The 18,855-nt window shown below is 62.7% G+C and overlaps 2 protein-coding genes across 3 annotated transcripts in view; one reads left to right on the top strand and one right to left on the bottom strand.

Moving 5' to 3' along the window:
* Positions 1-2,220: 2,220 nt before the first annotated feature.
* SIPA1L3 (signal induced proliferation associated 1 like 3) lies at positions 2,221-17,734 on the top strand. 2 transcript variants are annotated; one of them, XM_082333578.1, is made up of 21 exons: positions 2,221-4,021; positions 4,216-5,769; positions 6,414-6,544; positions 6,653-6,841; positions 6,933-7,107; positions 7,204-7,307; positions 7,435-7,592; positions 8,485-9,061; positions 9,254-9,528; positions 9,995-10,243; positions 11,306-11,455; positions 11,540-11,667; positions 11,758-11,873; positions 12,031-12,446; positions 12,545-12,721; positions 14,070-14,232; positions 14,328-14,523; positions 14,606-14,752; positions 14,871-14,976; positions 15,850-15,931; positions 16,033-17,734. In XM_082333578.1, the coding sequence occupies exons 1-21, from the start codon at positions 4,012-4,014 to the stop codon at positions 16,180-16,182; spliced, it is 5,253 nt and encodes a 1,750-aa protein (XP_082189704.1). In that variant the 5' UTR covers positions 2,221-4,011; the 3' UTR covers positions 16,183-17,734. The 2 variants fall into 2 exon arrangements, with proteins under 2 accessions (XP_082189704.1, XP_082189703.1); XM_082333577.1 differs by having other exon boundaries at positions 11,540-11,873.
* The window catches only part of LOC309600875 (zinc finger protein neuro-d4-like), a gene marked incomplete at both ends in the record, with an annotated part of 6,821 nt that continues 5,151 nt past the window's right edge, over positions 17,186-18,855 (bottom strand). The window contains 1 exon segment of the mRNA XM_082333503.1: positions 17,186-17,331. Within this exon segment, the coding sequence (XP_082189629.1) occupies positions 17,186-17,331 (146 nt within the window).

Raw genomic sequence — 18,855 nt, 5'->3', positions numbered from 1 at the left:
CCAGCGAAGGGGCCAAATCCGGGGGGATTTCATGGGGCGGAGCTGCGTCTAACGAGTTCCCTCATTCCGGATAATAATTTATTGAAATATCCCGGTGTTTTGGCCAATCCCATCTTCGGGCGCTGCCATCCCGGAGCGAGATATCCCAGATCTCCGTGTTGGCGCAGCCCCGGAACCCAGGCAAGTAGGAATTTGTCCGTATTTATGGCCGTGCTGAAAAAATCTTTCATTTGATTAGCGTTAATTAAGCCGTCTCCATCAGATAAAGCGCGGAGAGATGGATCGGCTCCCCGACGAGCTCCCGGCTCGGATTTTATCCCCTTTTCCCTTTTCTTTTTTGCGCTGAGAAAATTAATGGTGTTCTCATTGCCCGGTAATGGGGATTATTTGGCTTTAACCACCCCCTAATTAAGCGTAAAGTTGCCAACCTCTTCGCTTAATTGCTTTACTAATTTCTTCTCCGGCTTGGCCATCGGTTGGTTTTAGTCTTGGCTCTTACCTGGAGCTGTGTTTGGCTCCGGGCGGGCGTTGGGAAAGCCGGGGTGACCCCAACCCCTTCCCGATTAAAATCCCAAAGCCTTTTTGGGGCTGTTTCATCCCAAAAGAGTCCCGGGATGATTTTTTTTTTTTCCCCGGGAAGCGTTCTGGGCCGCACGCCTCGGCAGCCGAGGAGGGGAGAAGGAGCCGACGGTGAATTTTGGGGTGATTTTGCGCTTATTTGGGGTCAGGCAGGAGGTAGAAAGCACCGCGTGGGTCGTTAAATCTTGATTTTTTTTAATCGGAAATAGGCGGGGTCGGACTTTCTCCTCTGGCTCACAACGGCATCTCGGCTAAGAAAGAGTTAAAAATTGTCGCTTAATTTATCGAAAAACCTGTGGTTAATAATTAAAACCTCTCCCTCCCCGCCCCCCTTTCTCGTTAGCGGGGAAGGGCTGGGTCTCGCTCCTGCAAATCGCAGCTGCGGCTCTGGAGCAGCAAAATTGGGCTCAAAAATCCCAATTTTGGGCTCCACCGGGGGAGCGGGATTGATCCGGGGGGGGGGCTCTTTAACCCTTTTCCCCCATTTTTTACCCCAAATTACATCCGTGGGGCACGACGGAGCTCCTTATCCCTGCGCTGTGACCCCTTAGAAGGATTCGGGGACCCGGCTCTGCCCGGTGCCGGCAAACCCGGCGCGGTGCCGCCGGCGTTGGTGCTGCCAGGTTTCCCCGGCGCAGCTTAAAATAAAAAATTAACGCCCTATAATTAATTTTTCAGGCTCGTTCCGCTTTCCCTTATTTTACGCTAAGAAATAGGGCGAGATTCCCTCGTGGATTGATTCCTGCCGGAGCGCGAGCTCGGCTGGGCGGATAACGGCGTCATTAATTCAGGTTGCGGTGCTCCGGCGATGTAAAAATTTGATTGAAAAATTCTTTTTTTTATTTTAAATCCCTAAATCTGCTCGTTCCTCACCTCTCCGCCGGATTTGAAGCCGAATTCGGATAATTTGGAGTGATGTCTGTTTTCAGCCTGGAGGGGCGACGCCGCAGTTTGGGGGGGGAAGCGCCGACGGTTTGCGGGATTAATCCCAAATCCTCAAATTTCCAGCTAACGCAGGGATTTAGAAATCCATTCCGAAGAGGTGTTGGTTTTTTTTCCCGACCGGCTCCGGATCCAGGATGGAGCGGTGGGATTTCACCTCCAGCCCCTTCCTCAAATCGGGATGGGCTGAGGAGGAGTTGGAAAAGCAGCATCTTCCTCTTCCTCCTCCGGCCTGGCAAAGGGTAGAGTTTCCTTCCATTTTGGGGGAGAATTTTAGCTTATTTTGATCGTTCCTCCCCAAATTTGGTCAATAAAAGGGGGGCACGGCATTCCCGCGATAACCAGCGCCACCGCGGGAAGAGTTTTCTTCGGAAAAAACGTTTTCTGTATGTTTTTTGGAGGTTTTCTTTGGAATAGAGGGAAGCGGCGTGTTTCGCAAATATATCTTTGATGCCAGGACCCCAAAACTGGGTTTTACACCCCAAAAAGCCGCCGAACCTCAACCGGGAGCCCCGATCTCCCCACCTGGCTTTGTCCAAGGGCTGGTCGAGCTCCTTCCCGCGGGATTTATTGCCGGTGAGACCCGGCATCGCCGGCTGGGGATGCTCCTCCGAGATCTGCCTTCCTACCCGCTACCCGCTCGTTAGGCTGCGTTTAATTAAGGCTTTCAGGTATTGATTTAACGTCCCCTCCCAGCAGATGCGACCTTAGCCGGCTCGCGGCGTAATTAGCGGGGATTAGGCGAGCGCCGGACAGGAGAGGAGGCTCGGCCGCCGCGCCGGGGTGGGTTAATGCCAAACACAGACGGTTTAATGCTTGTCCGTCTGTCTGTCCGTCCCCAACCCGCCGGGGCTGAGCTGCCTCGCTCGGCCTCAGGGCTCCGGCTTCGCCAGATCCCGGTGCGGAAACCAAAGCCGGGCCGGCAAACCGGGAACAACGGAGCAGGAGGAGGCTGAGGGACTGAAGAACTTGGTTGGCAATCTCTCATCCCGCGCCTCTCGAGCGGACGGACCTCGGGGAGCAAAGCCCCTCCTGGTGGGGGGAGAAGATGGGGTTCAAGATCACCTGAGGAACCGTGGCAGATATAAAGCAATGTCTTTCAAGACGATGTGAGGGAGCTCAACGGGTTCCAAGATGAGCTGAGGAACCTCGACAGACGCAAGTCTACATCTTCCAAGATGAGCTGAGGAACCTCGACAGATAAAAGTCTACGTGTTCCAAGATGAGCTGAGGAACCTCAACAGATACAAGTCTCCGTATCTGAAGACATGAGGAACCTCAACAGATACAAGTCTCCGTATTTCAACACCGCCTGAGGAACCTTGAGAGATAGAAGTCTACATATTCCATGATGACCTGAGGAACCTCAACAGATGCAAGTCTACGTAGTTGAAGATGAGCTGAGGAACCTCAACAGATACAGGTCCACATATTTCAAGACAACGTGAGGAACCTTGACAGGTAAAAGTCTACGTGTTCCACGATGACCTGAGGAAGCTCAGCAGATAGAAGTCTACGTATTTGAAGACATGAGGAACCTCAACAGATACAAGTCTCCGTATTTCAACACCACCTGAGGAACCTTGAGAGATACAAGTCTACGTAGTTGAAGATGAGCTGAGGAACCTTGAGAGATACAAGTCTACGTGTTCCAAGACGAGCTGAGGAACCTCAACAGATATAAGGTCACATATTCCACGATGACCTGAGGAACCTCAGCAGATACAAGTCTACATATTTCAAGACCACCTGAGGAACCTCGACAGGCATCTGGGGCACATCTGGCTGGCCAGCGGTCACCAGCGGTGCTCCTCAGGGGCCGATATATCGATCAACCGCCTGGAGGCGGGAGTTGAAGGCGAGTTTGCCGGTGACACCCAACGGGGAGGTGCCGGTGATTCCCCTGAGGGGACAAGAGGCCTTGCAGAGGGATCTGGATAGATCGGGAGCGGGTCCAGAGGAGGCCACGGAGACGATGGAGGGGCTGGAACCCCCTCTGCTGTGAGGATGAGGAGGGTCGGGGTTGGTCGGCCTGGAGAAGGCTCCTCGTGGTGGCCGTTGATGCTTTTTAGCAGGGCCTGTTGTGGTGGGACAAGGGGGAACGGTTTTAAGCTAAAAAAGAGGAGATTTGGGCTGGATCTAAGGAAAAAACTTGTTACGCTGAGGGCGGGGAGACCCTGGACAGATCGGAGAACCGTCGAGGTTGGAAAAACCCTTTAAGATCACCGAGCCCGACCGGTAACCCAGCGCCGCCGAGGCCACCGCGTCCCCAAGCGCCGGCTTTTAGATCCCTCGGGCGAAGGGATCGTTCCCAAGATCCGACCCGTTCGAGCTGCGGCCTCGCCAGCGGGGCGATCCCTTCCCCGGCCCACTGGCCACACCGTTCCTGACGCAAGCCAGGCTGCCGGTGGCCTTCTCGGCCACCTGGGCACGGGTCCCTTTCTGCCGGGCAGCTCTCCGCGCCGCTCTTCCCGTGTGCCGGCCCTCGGGATGATCGGTGGTAGGTGCTCCGTGCCGGCGAGGGTTCAAGGTCAGGTTGGACGAGGCTTCGAGCAGCCTGGTCTAGTTGGAGATGTCCGTGCCCTTGACCTTTAACGGTCCCTTCCCACCCAAACCTGAGCCTAAGCAAAACCGAAATAATCCCCCGGCGTTCCCGCTCGCCACGCTAACCCTCTGCTCTCCTTCCCGCTGCAGGATGGCCCCGGAGACGCGGCAGCGCCCGGCGTGAGCGCCGACGCCGAGGAAAACCATGCGGCGGCAACGCGGCGAAGCCGGACCTCGCGGGATCTCGTTTGCCGGCAGCCGGACGGCGCCGACTGAAGCCGGCCCGGCGCGGCGGCGGCAATGAGCGGCCCCGTCCCACTGCCTCGGCTCGGCTCCGGCGCCGCACCATGAGCTCCCACCGCCCCCCGCGGCACGACGGCGCCGATGCCGAAGGTTGCCCGCCGACCTTTTGGGCGCAAAATGGCAGCGTGCCGATGGCGGGGGGCGAACCCCCTCCTCGCCTGGCCACCGCCACGCCGGCCGTGCCCAAAATGGGGGTGCGCGCCCGCATCGCCGACTGGCCCCCCAAGAGAGACACCGGCAAGGACCCCCCCGCCGGCACCAGCCCGTGCCGGGATGCAGCGGGCGGCCGGGATGCCGCTTGTTGCCGGAGTTTTGCCGGCGGGCAGCAGCCCCTTGCCGGCGTTTCGGGTTTTAAAGCCCTTCACCGCTTGGCGCGGCGACGATCCAAGGACGTGGAATTTCAGGAGGGCTGGCCCCGTTCTCCGGCGAGGGGTTTGGCGCCGCTGCGGCACCGGAGCAGCAGCGAGGTGACGCTGAGCGAGTGCGACCCGGAGGAGCCGGCGGAGCCGCGAGGGACCAAACTGGGAGGAGGCGCCGGGCTTTTCCGCGAGTACGGCAGCACCTCCTCCATCGACGTGCAGGGCATCTCGGAGCAGAGCTTCTTCGATATGCTCAATGAATTTCGGACCAAGAAGCCGGATCGACGAGCCGGGACGCCCGAGCGCCTCGGGGAAGCCGGTTTTCCACCGGGATCGTATCCCGGGATCAAGACAGAGGGTAGGAATGGGCCCCGGGATGAGCCGTCAGCGCAATCCAAGGAGAAACCCCGCAGGAGGTGTCCCAAAGGCGATGCCGGAGGCGAATCCATCTTTAAAAAACTCCGGAGCGGGCGAAACGAGGGGGAGCCGGAGGAGCCGCGGACGCCGGAGCCGGGCAAGGCCTGGGTGTGCCAGAAGAGCTTCGCCCACTACGACGTGCAGAGCATGCTCTTCGACCTCAACCTCGTAGCCATCAACCGAGCCGTGGTAGCCCAACGGCGCAACACCACCACGGGCGCCTCGGCGGCTTCGGCCGCCACCGTTCGTGCCGGCGGCTTGGGCGGATCGGATCCGGCGTTCGCCAGCACCGAGGATCTTAATTGTAAGGAGAATTTGGAGCACGACGTGGGGGACAACACCAGCAACGAGCTTCTCCTCAGCTGCCCCCATTTCCGTAACGAGATCGGCGGCAGCGGCGAGCGCAACGTCAGCTTCTCCAAAGCTTCGGCGGGATCCCCGGGGATGCCGACGGCTGAGGGGGGCTTCTCCGAACCCGTCCTCGACGTCCGTCCCACCAACGCCGGCGTCTCGGTGCTGGAGGTCCCCAAGGAGCTGCAGAGAAACCCCAACCGCCTCAAGCACTACAGCGTCGAGCACGTGGATCTCGGCGCTCGCTATTACCGGGATCATTTCCACGGCAAAGGTGGGAGCTCCAGGGAGGGATATTTCGGGGTTCGCCCCGTCGCTGCGAGACCTGCGGTGCTCAGAGGGGGGGCACGGCTTCTTCCTAAAGCCCCCCCCAAATCCTTTCTGCCATCGGGGTACGCCCAGCTCCATCCCCTTCCCCGTTTTGGGTGGGAAAGGGGCACGGCGATGCCTCCCCCGTGTCCCCTCCGTGCCTCCTCCGTGTCCCCCCCCGGCTTCTCCGTCCCCTCCCGTGCCTCCTCCGTGTCCCCCCCGGCTTCTCCGTCCCCCCCAGTGCCTCCTCCGTGTCCCCCCCGGCTTCTCCGTCCCCCCCAGTGCCTCCTCCGTGTCCCCCCCGGCTTCTCCGTCCCCCCCAGTGCCTCCTCCGTGTCCCCCCCGGCTTCTCCGTCCCCCCCAGTGCCTCCTCCGTGTCCCCCCCGGCTTCTCCGTCCCCCCCAGTGCCTCCTCCGTGTCCCCCCCGGCTTCTACGTCCCCCCCAGTGCCTCCTCCGTGTCCCCCCCGGCTTCTACGTCCCCCCCAGTGCCTCCTCCGTGCCTCCTCCGTGTCCTCTCCGGCTTCTCCGTCCCCTCCCATGCCTCCTCCGTGTCCCCTCCGGCTTCTCCATCCCCCCCGTGCCTCCTCCATCCCGGTTTTCCTCGGCAGAGCACTCGAACTACTTCGGAGTGGATGAAAAATTGGGCCCGGTGGCCGTCAGCATCAAACGGGAAAAACTGGAAGACCACAAGGACCACGGCCCTCAGTACCAGTACAGGATCATCTTCCGGACCAGCGAGGTACGTCACCGTGACGGGGAAAACCAGTTGGGAAAGCGGGATTGGGAATGGGGAACCGGGGTGGGGCCTCTCTTTCCCTCTCCTGTATTTTTGTTTTTCCTTTCCCAGCTCGTCACCCTGCGCGGTTCCATCCTGGAAGACGCCACCCCGACCGCCACCAAACACGGGACGGTCCGGGGTCTCCCGTTAAAGGACGCTCTGGAATACGTCATTCCGGAACTCAACATCCACTGCCTGCGCTTGGCCGTCAGCGCGCCCAAGGTCACCGAGCAGCTCCTCAAGCTGGACGAGCAAGGGGTGAGCGGCGGGAGGGGGGCGAAACGGGGGTCCCCTGGGTGCCGGGGCGGGGGGGCTGATCCCCGCCTCCCTCCTCTTCCTCCCTCCGCAGCTTTGCCGCAGGCACAAGGTGGGAATCCTCTACTGCAAAGCCGGGCAGAGCTCGGAGGAGGAGATGTACAACAACGAGGAAGCGGGACCCGCTTTTGAGGAATTCCTCGCTCTCCTGGGGGAAAAGGTTTGCCTGAAAGCCTTCAGCAAGTACGCGGCCCAGCTGGACACCAAAAGTGAGCGAGGCGGGGGTCCCGCTCGCGCCGGGGCGGGGGGGGGAGACGCGCGGGGAACCCCCCCCGATTTCACCGCCCGGTTTTTTACCCCCGCAGCCGACTCCACCGGCACCCACTCCCTCTACACCACCTACCAGGACTACGAAATCATGTTCCACGTCTCCACCATGCTCCCCTACACCCCCAACAACCGGCAGCAGGTACCCCCCCAACCCAAAAAACCCCCCCCCAAACATTTAGATTTGGGGTTCTCCCTCCCCTTTCCCGCGCTGCTTTGGGGGCTGTCTGTCCGTCCAGCGGCTCGACCGTCCCTTGCGTTATTTTTAGCTGCTGAGGAAGCGGCACATCGGGAACGACATCGTCACCATCATCTTCCAAGAACCCGGAGCGCTGCCCTTCACCCCCCAAAATATCCGCTCCCACTTCCAGCACGTCTTCATCATCGTCCGAGCCCACAACCCCTGCACCGACAGCGTCTGTTATAGGTGAGCCCTTCCCGCCGCCGCCCAGGGGCTCCGGATTCGGGATGCGGCTGTGGCTGGGGGGGGTTGGGGGGGGTTGTGTTGCGTTCCCGGGTTTTTTTTCCCTGTGTTTCTGGTTTCGGTAAAGCGGCCGGGGTGTCGGAGCGAGGGCGGAGGGGGCGGCAGCCGGCTGGGGGGCGGTGAGGGAGTGGGGAAGGAAGGGGAAGGGGAAGGGGGGAAAGGGAAGGGGAAGGGGGGAAAGGGAAGGGGAAGGGGAAGGGGAAGGGGGGAAGGGGAAGGGGGGAAGGGGAAGGGGAACGGAGGGGAAGAAGAGTGGGGAAAGGGAAGGGGAGTGGAAGGGAAGGGGAGTGGAAGGGAAGGGGAACAGAGGGGAAGGAGAGTGGGGAAGGGGGGAAAGGGAAGGGGAACAGAGGGGAAGGAGAGTGGGGAAAGGGAAGGGGGGAAAGGGAAGGGGAACGGAGGGGAAGGGGAAGGGGGGAAAGGGAAGGGGAGTGGAAGGGGAGAAAGGGAAGGGGAGTGGAAGGGGAAGGGAAGGGGAAGGGGAGGGGATGGAGGGGCCTCTTTGGGCCCCGATCACCTCGCCCGACCGCCCGCCCCCTCGGGCTGCCCCACGCCCCGGGCCCTGCCGCAGCCCTTCCCCGCGGCCCCAGCCCCTCCGCGGAGGGATCCCGACGGGCCGGGTCCGCGGGGTGCGGAGATCCCACAGGGCCGCGCGCCGGCTCCCGCCGTTCGGCTTGGCTATCGGGAACGATTCCCTCACCCGGGAGGGTCGCCGAGCCTCGGGGCAGGCTGCTCGATGCTCTCAAAGATCTTTTCCAACCCAAACAATTCCGCGATCCCCCAATTCCATCACCGCCGGGCGATCCTAACCCTGTTCCCCTCTCCGTCCCCCAAGCGTGGCCGTCACCCGATCCAAAGACGTCCCGCCCTTCGGACCCCCCATCCCCAGCGGCGTCACCTTCCGCAAATCCGACGTCTTCCGAGATTTCTTGCTGGCCAAAGTGATCAACGCGGAAAACGCCGCTCACAAATCGGACAAATTTCACACCATGGCGACGCGAACCCGGCAGGAATACCTGAAGGATTTAGCCGAAAACTGCGTCACCAACACGCCCATCGATTCCGCCGGGAAGTTCAACCTCATCTCCCTGGCTTCCAAAAAGAAGGAAAAGACGAAAGCGCGAGCCGGGGCGGAACAACACAGCGCGGGGGCCATCGCCTGGCGCGTTTCCGCTCAGGATTTCGCCCGGGGAGCGGAAATCGCTTGCGCTTTGGGTATTTCCAACGAATTCGTCGTCCTGCTCGACCTCGGCGCCAAGGAAGTCGTCTTCAACTGCTTCTGCGGTGACGTCATCGGCTGGACCGCCGACGCTTCCACCGTCAAGATTTTCTACGGTCGAGGCGATCACATTTTCATCCGGGCGGCTGAGGGCAGCCCCGAGGACATCAAGGAGATCGTGCAGAGGCTGAAGGTGAGCCCCAAAAACCCCCTCGAAGCAGTTTGCGTAGGTCCTACCTAAACACCGAGGACGCCCTCGGGATGTTTTCCCACGCGGAGGCTGCGGGGAAAAGAGGGAAATCCCAGCCCCGGGTGGTGGGAGAGGGGCACGGCTGCGGGATGAGCCCCCTCCCCGCCATCCTCCCGTCCTTTCCCGCCGCTCCAGGTGATGACGGACGGCTGCGAGACGGTGGACATGACCTTGAGGAGGAACGGGCTGGGTCAGCTGGGTTTCCACGTCAAGTACGACGGCACGGTGGCCGAGGTGGAGGATTACGGCTTCGCTTGGCAAGCCGGCCTGCGGCAGGGCAGCCGGCTGGTGGAGATCTGCAAGGTGGCCGTGGTGACCTTGACCCACGACCAAATGATCGACCTCCTCCGTACCTCCGTCACGGTCAAGGTCGTCATCATCCCGCCCCACGAGGACGGAGCCCCTCGCAGGTAGGTGGCGGCTGCCGTCGCTCCGCAAGCCCGGCTTTTTTCCCGAAGCTTTTGAGGGCAAAGCCCCGCAAAAAGCCATGGGGGGGCGGGCACGGAGCAGACCTCACCCACAGGGCCCTGCCTAATTAAGCCTAATTAAAGCCAATTAAGGTCTCCGGGCTTTGGAGAATATCCCCTTTCTGTCGCTTAATACAGTGCTGCGTCCCGCTGGTGGGGAAAAACCCCTTCCCAGCAGGTTTTGGGGGGGCCGGGGCGGGTATTTTTAGGTTGGGGCATCCCGCCTTTCCCGTGCGCGGCTAAATCGGTCACGTCCGCGTGACCACGACCGCCGATACCATTAATTAATCATTAAATCGTAATTAAATAGTCAGGGGAGGACGTTGCTTTGCCGGGGGAAGGGATGGTTTTGGCTGCGGCACCGGCCGGCTTCGTGTGCCGTAAGCGCCGATCGCCGCCGGCTTCGCAGGGGCTGGGCCGAATCCTTGGAGATGAACAGCGCGGAGCCGAAGGGAGAGGCGGAGAGTTTGCCGTCCGGCTACCGCCCGCCGTACCGGAGCAACGCCGGCTGGCAGTGGAGCGGGCCGGCCTCGCACAACGCGGCCCCGGCGGGGAAATGGGCTGAGCCGCTGGCCCTCGGCCACGGGCAAGCGATGGGCCGGTCGGGCAAGCAGCCCCCCGTGCCGTACCGGGAACCGCAGGCGCTGCACGGCAAGAGGTGAGGTACCGGGATGGGGATGAGGACGGGATGGGGATGAGGACAAGGGCAGGATGGAGACGAGGACAGGGATGGGATGGGGACAGGGACGTTTTGGGGACGAGGATGGGATGAGGATGGGGACAAGGGCAGGATGGAGACGGGGACGAGGACAGGATGGGGACGAGGATGGGATGGGGATGGGGATGGGATGGAGACGAGGACAGGGATGGGATGGGGACAGGGATGTTTTGGGGACGAGGACAGGATGGGGATGAGGATGGGATGAGGATGGGGACAAGGGCAGGATGGAGACGAGGACAGGGACGGGATGGGGACAGGGATGTTTTGGGGACAAGGACAGGATGGGGACGAGAATGGGATGAGGATGGGGATGGGATGGAGACGAGGACAGGGATGGGGACAGGGACATTTTGGGGACAAGGACAGGATGGGGACCAGGACGGAGATAAGGACAGGATGGAGATAGAGACAGGGACAGGGACAAGGCCTGAGATGGGGACAAGGACAGGACAGGGACAAGGACGAGCATGGAGATGGGGACAAGGATGAGGATGGGATGGGGACAAGGATGAGGATGGGATGGGGACAAGGACGAGGATGGGATGGGGACAAGGATGGGGACGGAGGTGGGATGGGGACAAGGACGGGATGGAGATGGGGACAGGGTGGGGATGAGGTCTGGGATGGAAATGAGGACAAGGATGGGATGGGGACAAGAACTGGGACAGGGATGGGAACGAGGACAGGATGGGAACGGCGACGGGGACAGGATGAGGACGAGGGTGGGATGGAGACAGGGATGGGGACAGAGAGAGGGACAGGCTGGGGACGAGGACTGGGATGGGAACGAGGACAGGATGAGGACGGGGACAGGGACAAGGACAGCGGGCGAGCACGGCCCAGCTCCAGGCTGTGGCAGGGAGCGGCTCCTCCGCACACCCCGCCACAAATCCGGCCGTTGGCCAGCAGCCGCCGGCCTTGCCCGCTCGGGCAGCGCAGGCAGGAGCCAGGCCAAACCCCTTCTTTCCCGCTTTTCCCCCCGCGTATCCCTGGAACCAGGCCGGTCAGCTTTCCCGAAACTCCCCATCCCACCTCCGCCTCGCCGGCGGGAGCGGAGAGGGCGCAGCCGTACCGGCAGCCCTCGGGCAGCTTCTCCGCGCCGGGCAGCGCCGGGCCGACCTACGCTCGCTACAAACCCTCACCGGAGAGGTGGGTGACGGCCGCGGGGACCCTCTGGGGTCCCAAGGGTGCAAATTGGGGAGAAACAAGGAGATTTTGGGGTCCTTTTCGCAGGTACGTGACCTCGCAGCGGCCGCCGTTGCCCTTCGAGCCGCACGCCGGCCACGACGGCCCCTCCAGCGGCGACTCCTCGTCCGGGGGGCTCAGTAGCCACGAGAGCACCATGGAGCGGCACAAACCGGGTAGGGGAAGGCGGGCAGAGCCTGGGGCCGCCCCGCTGGACGTTTGGGTGGCCTCTCCGGTGACGCCGACGCGTTGGGGACTTGTTGCAGAACCGTTGTGGCACGTACCGGCGCAGTCCAGGTTGCCGGGAAGCGGCGGCGGGAGCAAGCGATCCGGCAGGCAGGAACCGACGACGGGCAAGGACTCGCCCAACCGACACTCCAAGGTGAGAGCCGCCCTTCGCTGCGGCAAAGCCGGACTTGGAAATTCCATGGAGCAAACCTGGAATTCCCCACGGAGATTTGGGAAGCGAGGGGGTGGCCGGTGGAAGCCCAGACGCCGGGGTGACGGGCAAAGCCGGGGACACGCGGTTTTTCCGGCAGGGTGACGCGCAATACTCGAGCCACTCCAGCAGCAACACGCTCTCCAGCAACGCCTCCAGCAGCCAGAGCGACGACCGTTGGTTCGACGTTCCCGATCCCGGCGAAACCGAACCGGATCCTTTTTCCAAAGGCGGTTCCAGCGATAGCGGCATCGACACCGCGCTCTACGCCGGCAACACCGGCGGGGCCGCTCCCAAACCCCCTCGCCCGCTACCGCAGAGGGACAAGGTCCCCAAAGCCCCGCCGGCGTCCTACGTCGCTTTGCAGGACGACGGCGTCCGTCCCGGTGACAAAAAGCGGGAACCGTCCCCAACCGTCGGCACTGGCAACCAGGGTAAAGGCTACCGGCACAAAACGGGGACCCCCACGGCTTCGGGGACCCCCGGCGGCAGCCCCGACCCCTTCAAGCAGCCCAGGTGAGCGGTTCCCACCCACCCTGCGTCCCCCAGATTTTTGGGGGGTCCCTGCACCCCGTTTCTCGCTGAACCTCACTCATCTTCCCCGCCGCCGGCAGCTCCAACTCGCGGCTGGGCTACCTGGGCTACCAAACCCCCTCGGCGGAAGCCACCCGGCCCCCCCACGGCTCCCAGCTCTCCGCTTCCGTCCCCAAATCCTTCTTCTCCAAGCAGACGGGCAGGAATAAACACGCGGGCGGCTGGAAGCGCCCCGAGGAGCCCCCGGACCCCAAAAAGTAAGTGCTGGGGGGGGGGTCAAGGTCGCGGGACCCCAAAAAATAAATCGGGGGGGGGGGGGGGGTCAGGGTCACAGGACCCCGAAAATTAGGGGAGTCAAGGCTGCAGGACCCCAAAAATGAGGGGTGTGAAGGCTGCAGAACCCCTAAAACAAGTGCTGGGAGGGGTCAAGGCTGTCGAACCCCAAAAATTAGGGGTGTCGAGGCTGTGTGGCCCCCAAAAAATGGGTGCTGGGGGGGGTCAAGGTCATGGGACCCCAAAAATTAGGGGGGTCAAGGCTGTGAGGCCCCCAAAAAATGGGTGCTGGGGGGGGTCAAGGTCATGGGACCCCAAGAATTAGGGGTGTCAAGGCTGCAGGACCCCCAGAATAAGTGCTGGGGGGTGTCAAGGTTGTGGGACCCCAAAAAATGGGTGCTGGGGGGGGTCAAGGTCATGGGACCCCAAAAATTAGGGGGGTCAAGGCTGTGAGGCCCCCAAAAAATGGGTGCTGGGGGGGGTCAAGGTCATGGGACCCCAAGAATTAGGGGTGTCAAGGCTGCAGGACCCCCAGAATAAGTGCTGGGGGGTGTCAAGGTTGTGGGACCCCAAAAAATGGGTGCTGGGGGGGGTCAAGGTCATGGGACCCCAAAAAGTGGGTTGCGGGGGGGAGTCAAGGCTGCAGGACCCCAAAAATGAGGGGTGTGAAGGCTGCAGAACCCCTAAAGTGGGTGCTGGGGGGGGTCAAGGTCATGGGACCCCAAAAAGTGGGTGGTGAGGGGAAGTGTCAAGGCTGCAGAACCCCTTAAGTAAGTGCTGGGGGGGTCAAGGCTGTGGGACCCCAAAAATTAGGGGGGTCAAGGCTGTGGGGCCCCCAAAAAATGGGTGCTGGGGGGGTCAAGTTCATGGGACCCCAAAAAGTGGATGCTGGGGGGAGTCAAGGCTGTAGGACCCCAAGAATTAGGGGTGTCAAGGCTGCAGGACCCCCAAAATAAGTGCTGGGGGGGGTCATGGCTGTGGGACCCCAAGAATTAGGGGTGTCAAGGCTGCGGGACCCCAAAATGAGTGCTGGGGGGGGGTGTCAAGGTTGTGGGACCCCAAAAAATGGGTGCTGGGGGGGGTCAAGGTCATGGAACCCCAAAATTAGGGGTGTTAAGGCTGTGGGACCCCAAAATGAGTGCTGGGCGGGGGTCAAGGTTGTGGGACCCCAAAAATTAGAGGGGTTAGGGCTGCAGCCCCCCTCCCAGGGGCCTCTGCGGCTCTGCCCGCCCTGGACACCCCCGAACCCCGCCTCGCCGCCGCCGTCTCGGCGGGTTTGGTTCTTCGGGGGGGTCCCGGCGCGGCGTCACCCCCTCCCCGTCCTCGCGGCAGGCAGGTGGACGCCACCACCAAGAACGTTTTCGGGCAGCCGCGGTTGCGGGCGTCGCTGCGGGATCTGCGCTCCCCCCGCAAAAGCTACAAATCCACCATCGAGGACGATCTCAAAAAACTCATCATCATGGACAGCGCCGCGCCGGAGCCGGAGCGAGCCGCGGTGAGCCGGCAGGCGTGCCGGAAAAAACGCCGGGGGCGGGGGGGTGTCTCCTGCAAACGGGGGGTAACCCCACTTTTTTTACCCCCCCCCCAAAGTCCCCGCAGAAGGGTCTTCAGCGCACGCTGTCGGATGAAAGCCTGTGCGGCGGGCGGCGGGACGGCGGTTACGGCGGCGGCGGCGCGGCGGCGTTGGACGCCGACGTCCTCTTCGCCGGCGTTTATCCCTCCAGCACCCTGCCCAGCCGCCGGCAGCACCCGGCCGCCGCCAACGGCAGCCTCCCCGAGAAGAAATGTGAGTGCGAAAAGGGGGTGCGGAACGGTGCGGGGTTCGTTTTCTTAGGGGCGTCGCTCTGATGTCACTTCTGTCGCCGCAGCCGCCATCTCCGCTTCCGAGTTATCCCTGGCGGAGGCGCGGGATAAACCCCCGCTGCGCCGGATGGATCCCGGGATGATGCCGTTGCCGGATACGGCGGCGGGGCTGGAGTGGGCCAGCCTGGTGAACGCCGCCAAAGCCTACGAAGGTAAAGCCGCGGCCCCCCAAAAAGCCCTTGCGTCATCCATGTGTGTGTGTCCCCCTTATTTTTTGGGGTGCGGGGGGGGGCATTTTTGGGGGCGCTGACGCGGCGGTTGCCTTCGCAGTGCAGAGAGCCGTCTCCCTCTTCTCCCTCACCGATTCGGCGCTGAGCCCCGACCCCCTCGCGCCCCCCGAAAGGCAGCCGACGGCGCGGGGGGCTCCCCCTGTCAGGTAGGGGGCTGGGGGGGGACCCCGGGGTGCTGTGTGTCCCCTCCTCGGGGCTGGGGGGGGACCCTGGGGTCCCCTGTCCCCTCCTCGGGGCTGGGGGGGGACCCTGGGGTGCCGTGTGTCCCTCCTCGGGACTGGGGGGGGGACCCTGGGGTCCCCTATCCCCTCCTCGGGGCTGGGGGGACCTCGGGGTCCCTTGTCCCCTCTTTGGGACTGGGGGGGACCCTGGGGTCCCCTGTTCCTTTCCTTGGGGCTGGGGGGTGACTGGGGGGGACCCTGGGGTCCCATGTCCCCTCTTTGGGACTGGGGGGGGACCCTGGGGTCCTCTCCCCCCTCGGGTATGGGGCTGGGGGGGACCCTGGGGTCCCATGTCCCCCCTTCTTGGGACTGGGAGGGGGACCCGTGTCCCCTCCTCAGGGCTGGGGGGTGACTGGGGGGGACCCTGGAGTCCCATGTCCCCCCTTCTTGGGACTGGGAGGGGGACCCGTGTCCCCTCCTCAGGGCTGGGGGGTGACTGGGGGGGACCCTGGAGTCCCATGTCCCCCCTTCTCAGGGCTGGGGGGTGACTGAGGGGGACCCTAGGGTACTGTCCCCCCTCTTTGGGACTGGGAGGGGACCCTGGGGTCCTCTCCCCCCTCGGGTATGGGGCTGGAGGGGACCTCGGGGTCCCCTGTCCCCTCCTCGGGGCCGGGGGGTGGCTGAGGGGGCCCCCAGGGTCCTGTGTCCCCCCCCCTCAGCTATGGGACCGGGTGGGGGGACACTTTGGGGACCCCAGGGTCCCGTCCCCCCCTCAACTACGGGGCTGGCCATTGGGGGGGGGGCCACTCTGGGGTCCCCGTTGCCCCCCCCCCGACGGCGTCCGTCTGTCCCCCGCAGCCAGGCCGCCCCCCTGGACCTGCCGGGGAAGGTGTCCCAGCTGGAAGCCATGTTGAAGCAGCTCCACAGCGACCTGCAGAAGGTGAGGGGGGGGGGCTCAGGGAGGTGTCCCCCCACCCCACGCTGAGCAAGGGGGTGTCACCCTGGCTGTCACCCTCTGTCCCCGTCCCCCCCCCCCTCCAGGAGAAGCAGGACAAGGTGGTGCTGCAGGCGGAGGTGGCCAACCTGCGGCAGAACAACCGGCGCTTGCAGGAGGAGTCGCACTCGGCCGCCCGGCAGCTCCGGCGCTTCGCACGCATCTTCTCCGGCGCCGGCGAGAAGGAGGAGCTGTGAGCCAAACGGGGGGGCCCCCCCCGGGGTCCCCGACCCCCCCCTGGGGTCCCCGACACCCCCCTGGGGACACCGAACCCCCCTTGGGGACAGCGGCCACCCCCCCGGGGCAGCTGGGATGGCCCAACGGGACCAGGAGCAGCCTGACGGGACGGAGGGCGTCCATACGGGACCGAGGGCGTCCATACGGGACTGAGGGCGTCCGCACGGAGCCACGGGCCACCGTACGAGGCCACGGCCACCATACGAGGCCATCAAGCATCCCTATGGGACTGAGGGCGTCCGTACAGAGCCACAAGCCGCCCTACGAGGCCACAAGCATCCATATGGGACTGAGGGTGTCCATATGGGGCCAGGAGCTTCTATACGGGGCTGGGACCATCCTCTGTAGGGCTATGAGCCTCCGTACAGGGCCACAAGCTTCCCTATGGGACTGGGAGCCTCTGTACAGGGCCAGGAGCATCCCTGTGGGGCCACAAGTGTCCCTATAGGGCCAGGAGCCTCCATACAGGGCCAAGAGCATCCATATGGGGCCACAAGCCACCCTACGAGGCCACAAGCATCCATAGGAGATGGAGAGCCTCCATACGGGGCCGGGACCATCCCTGTAGGGTCACGAGCCTCTGTATAGGGCCAGGAGCATCCCTGTAGGGACTGGGGAGCCTCCATATGGGACTGAGAGCATCCATATGGGGCCATCAGCCACCATGTGGGGCCAGGACCATTCCCTGTAGGGACAGAAGCAGCCCTATGGGGCCAGGAGCCTCCATATGGGACTGGGAGTATCCATAAGGGGCTGGGACCATCCCTGTAGGGACAGGAGCCACCATATGGGACTGAGGGCATCCCTACAGGGCCACAAGCCTCCATAGGGGCTGAGAGCCTCCATACGGGGCCATGAGCCTCTACAGGGGGCTGAGAGCATCCATATGGGACTGAGAGCCTCTCTATGGGGCCGCAAGCTTCCCGTAGGGGACTGAGGGCATCCCTACAGGGCCATGAGCCTCTATAGGGGGCTGAGAGCATCTATATGGGACTGAGAGCCTCTATATGGGGCCACAAGCTTCCCGTAGGGGACTGAGGGCATCCCTACAGGGCCATGAGCCTCTATAGGGGGCTGAGAGCCTCCATATGGGGCCACGAGCTTCCATACTGGGCCAAGGGCATCCATATGGACTGAGAGACTCCATAGGGGGCCAGGAGCTTCCATATGGGACTGAGGGCATCCCTACAGGGCCATGAGCCTCTATAGGGGGCCGAGGGCATGCATATGGGGCCACCAGCTTCCATAGGGGACTAAGGGCATCCATATGGGACTGAGAGCCTCCATACAGGGCCGCCAGCTTCCATATGGGGCCATGAGCTTCCATAGGGGACTGAGAGCTTCCATACGGGCCCAGTAGCCACCATAGGTGGCCGGGAGCCGCCATAGGCACCCCCATACGGCCAGGAGCGGCAGGCAGGGGCTGGAGCCGGGGAGGGGGGGGTTAACTGCAAAGGCAATAAGGGGGTGAGGGGCCCCCCCCTGCCCCCCCAGCCCCATTTTTGGGTGCAAACTACTTAATAATAATAATTAATAATATAAGAAGAATTAATAATAATCTTCCAGGCGAGTTGGAGGCGTAAGGAGGAACCTAACGAGCACTTTCTCCCCCCCACCCCCCCAAAAAAAAATAAAACCCTAAATTATTTTCTATAGAGGACCCAACGCCCCGAGCGGCTCAGGAAAGGTTAAACGCCCCCCAAACCCCCCCCAGTGCCCCCCCAAATCCGCGCCCCCCCCCCCCAAAATCTTTATAAAACACTATATTTGTATAAATCGCACCGTTTCTAACCTTATTTTCGCCTTTTTCGGCTCCGTTTTCTGCACTGGGGGGGGGGCCCAAACCGCACTGTGAACCCCACTGGGCCCCCCCCCCCCCAAACTTTGGGGGGGCCCCCAGAATCATCCCCCCCCCTTAATGTATATGGGAGCATGTATATGATTCTATAGGGACCCTGTTGTCTTATTTAATGTGCCCCCCCCCCCCCCAATTTTTGCTAATTTAGGGTAATTTTTGCTAATAAAGCGCTGCCCCGCCCCGGGCTGGGTTTGGAGCTTGAATTGGGGGAGGGGATAAAGGGGGGGGGGGGGGCACAATATGGGGGGACCCCCCTTCCGTTTTGGGGGTGCTGGGCCCCCCCCCCCGCATTTTGGGGGTGTTGAGGGGTTCCTCACCTCCTTTTTGGGGTGCTGAGGGGGTCATCGCCTCCTTTTTGGGGTGCTGAGGGTCCCCCCCCCTCCATTTTGGGGGTGTTCCCCTCCATTTTGGGGTTGCTGAGGGTCCCCCCCTCCATTTTGGGGGTGTTGAGGGGGTCCTCGCCTCCTTTTTGGGGTGCTGAGAGTCCCCCCCGTCCATTTTGGGGGTGTTCCCCTCCATTTTGGGGGTGCTGAGGGTCCCCCCCTCCATTTTGGGGGTGTTGAGGGGGTCCTCTCCTCCTTTTTGGGGTGCTGAGGGTCCCCCCCCTCCATTTTGGGGGTGTTCCCCTCCATTTTGGGGGTGCTGAGGGGGTCCTCGCCTCCATTTTGGGGGTGCTAAGGGTCTCCCCCTCCATTTTGGGGGTGCTGAGGGGGTCCTCGCCTCCATTTTGGGGGTGCTGAGGGTCCCCCCCCTCCATTTTGGGGGTGCTGGGGGG

The sequence above is a fragment of the Platalea leucorodia genome (assembly GCF_965183815.1).
Source record: "Platalea leucorodia genome assembly, chromosome: 26".
Taxonomy (NCBI): domain Eukaryota; kingdom Metazoa; phylum Chordata; class Aves; order Pelecaniformes; family Threskiornithidae; genus Platalea; species Platalea leucorodia.
This window is presented reverse-complemented; position numbering and strand designations above follow the sequence as displayed.

Excerpts from the sequence above, each read along its gene's own strand:
- SIPA1L3 (XM_082333577.1), top strand. Across the intron at positions 6,842-6,932 it reads TCAAGCTGGACGAGCAAGGG|CTTTGCCGCAGGCACAAGGT; the intron begins GTGAGCGGCGGG and ends CTCCCTCCGCAG. Across the intron at positions 7,593-8,484 it reads ACCGACAGCGTCTGTTATAG|CGTGGCCGTCACCCGATCCA; the intron begins GTGAGCCCTTCC and ends CCGTCCCCCAAG.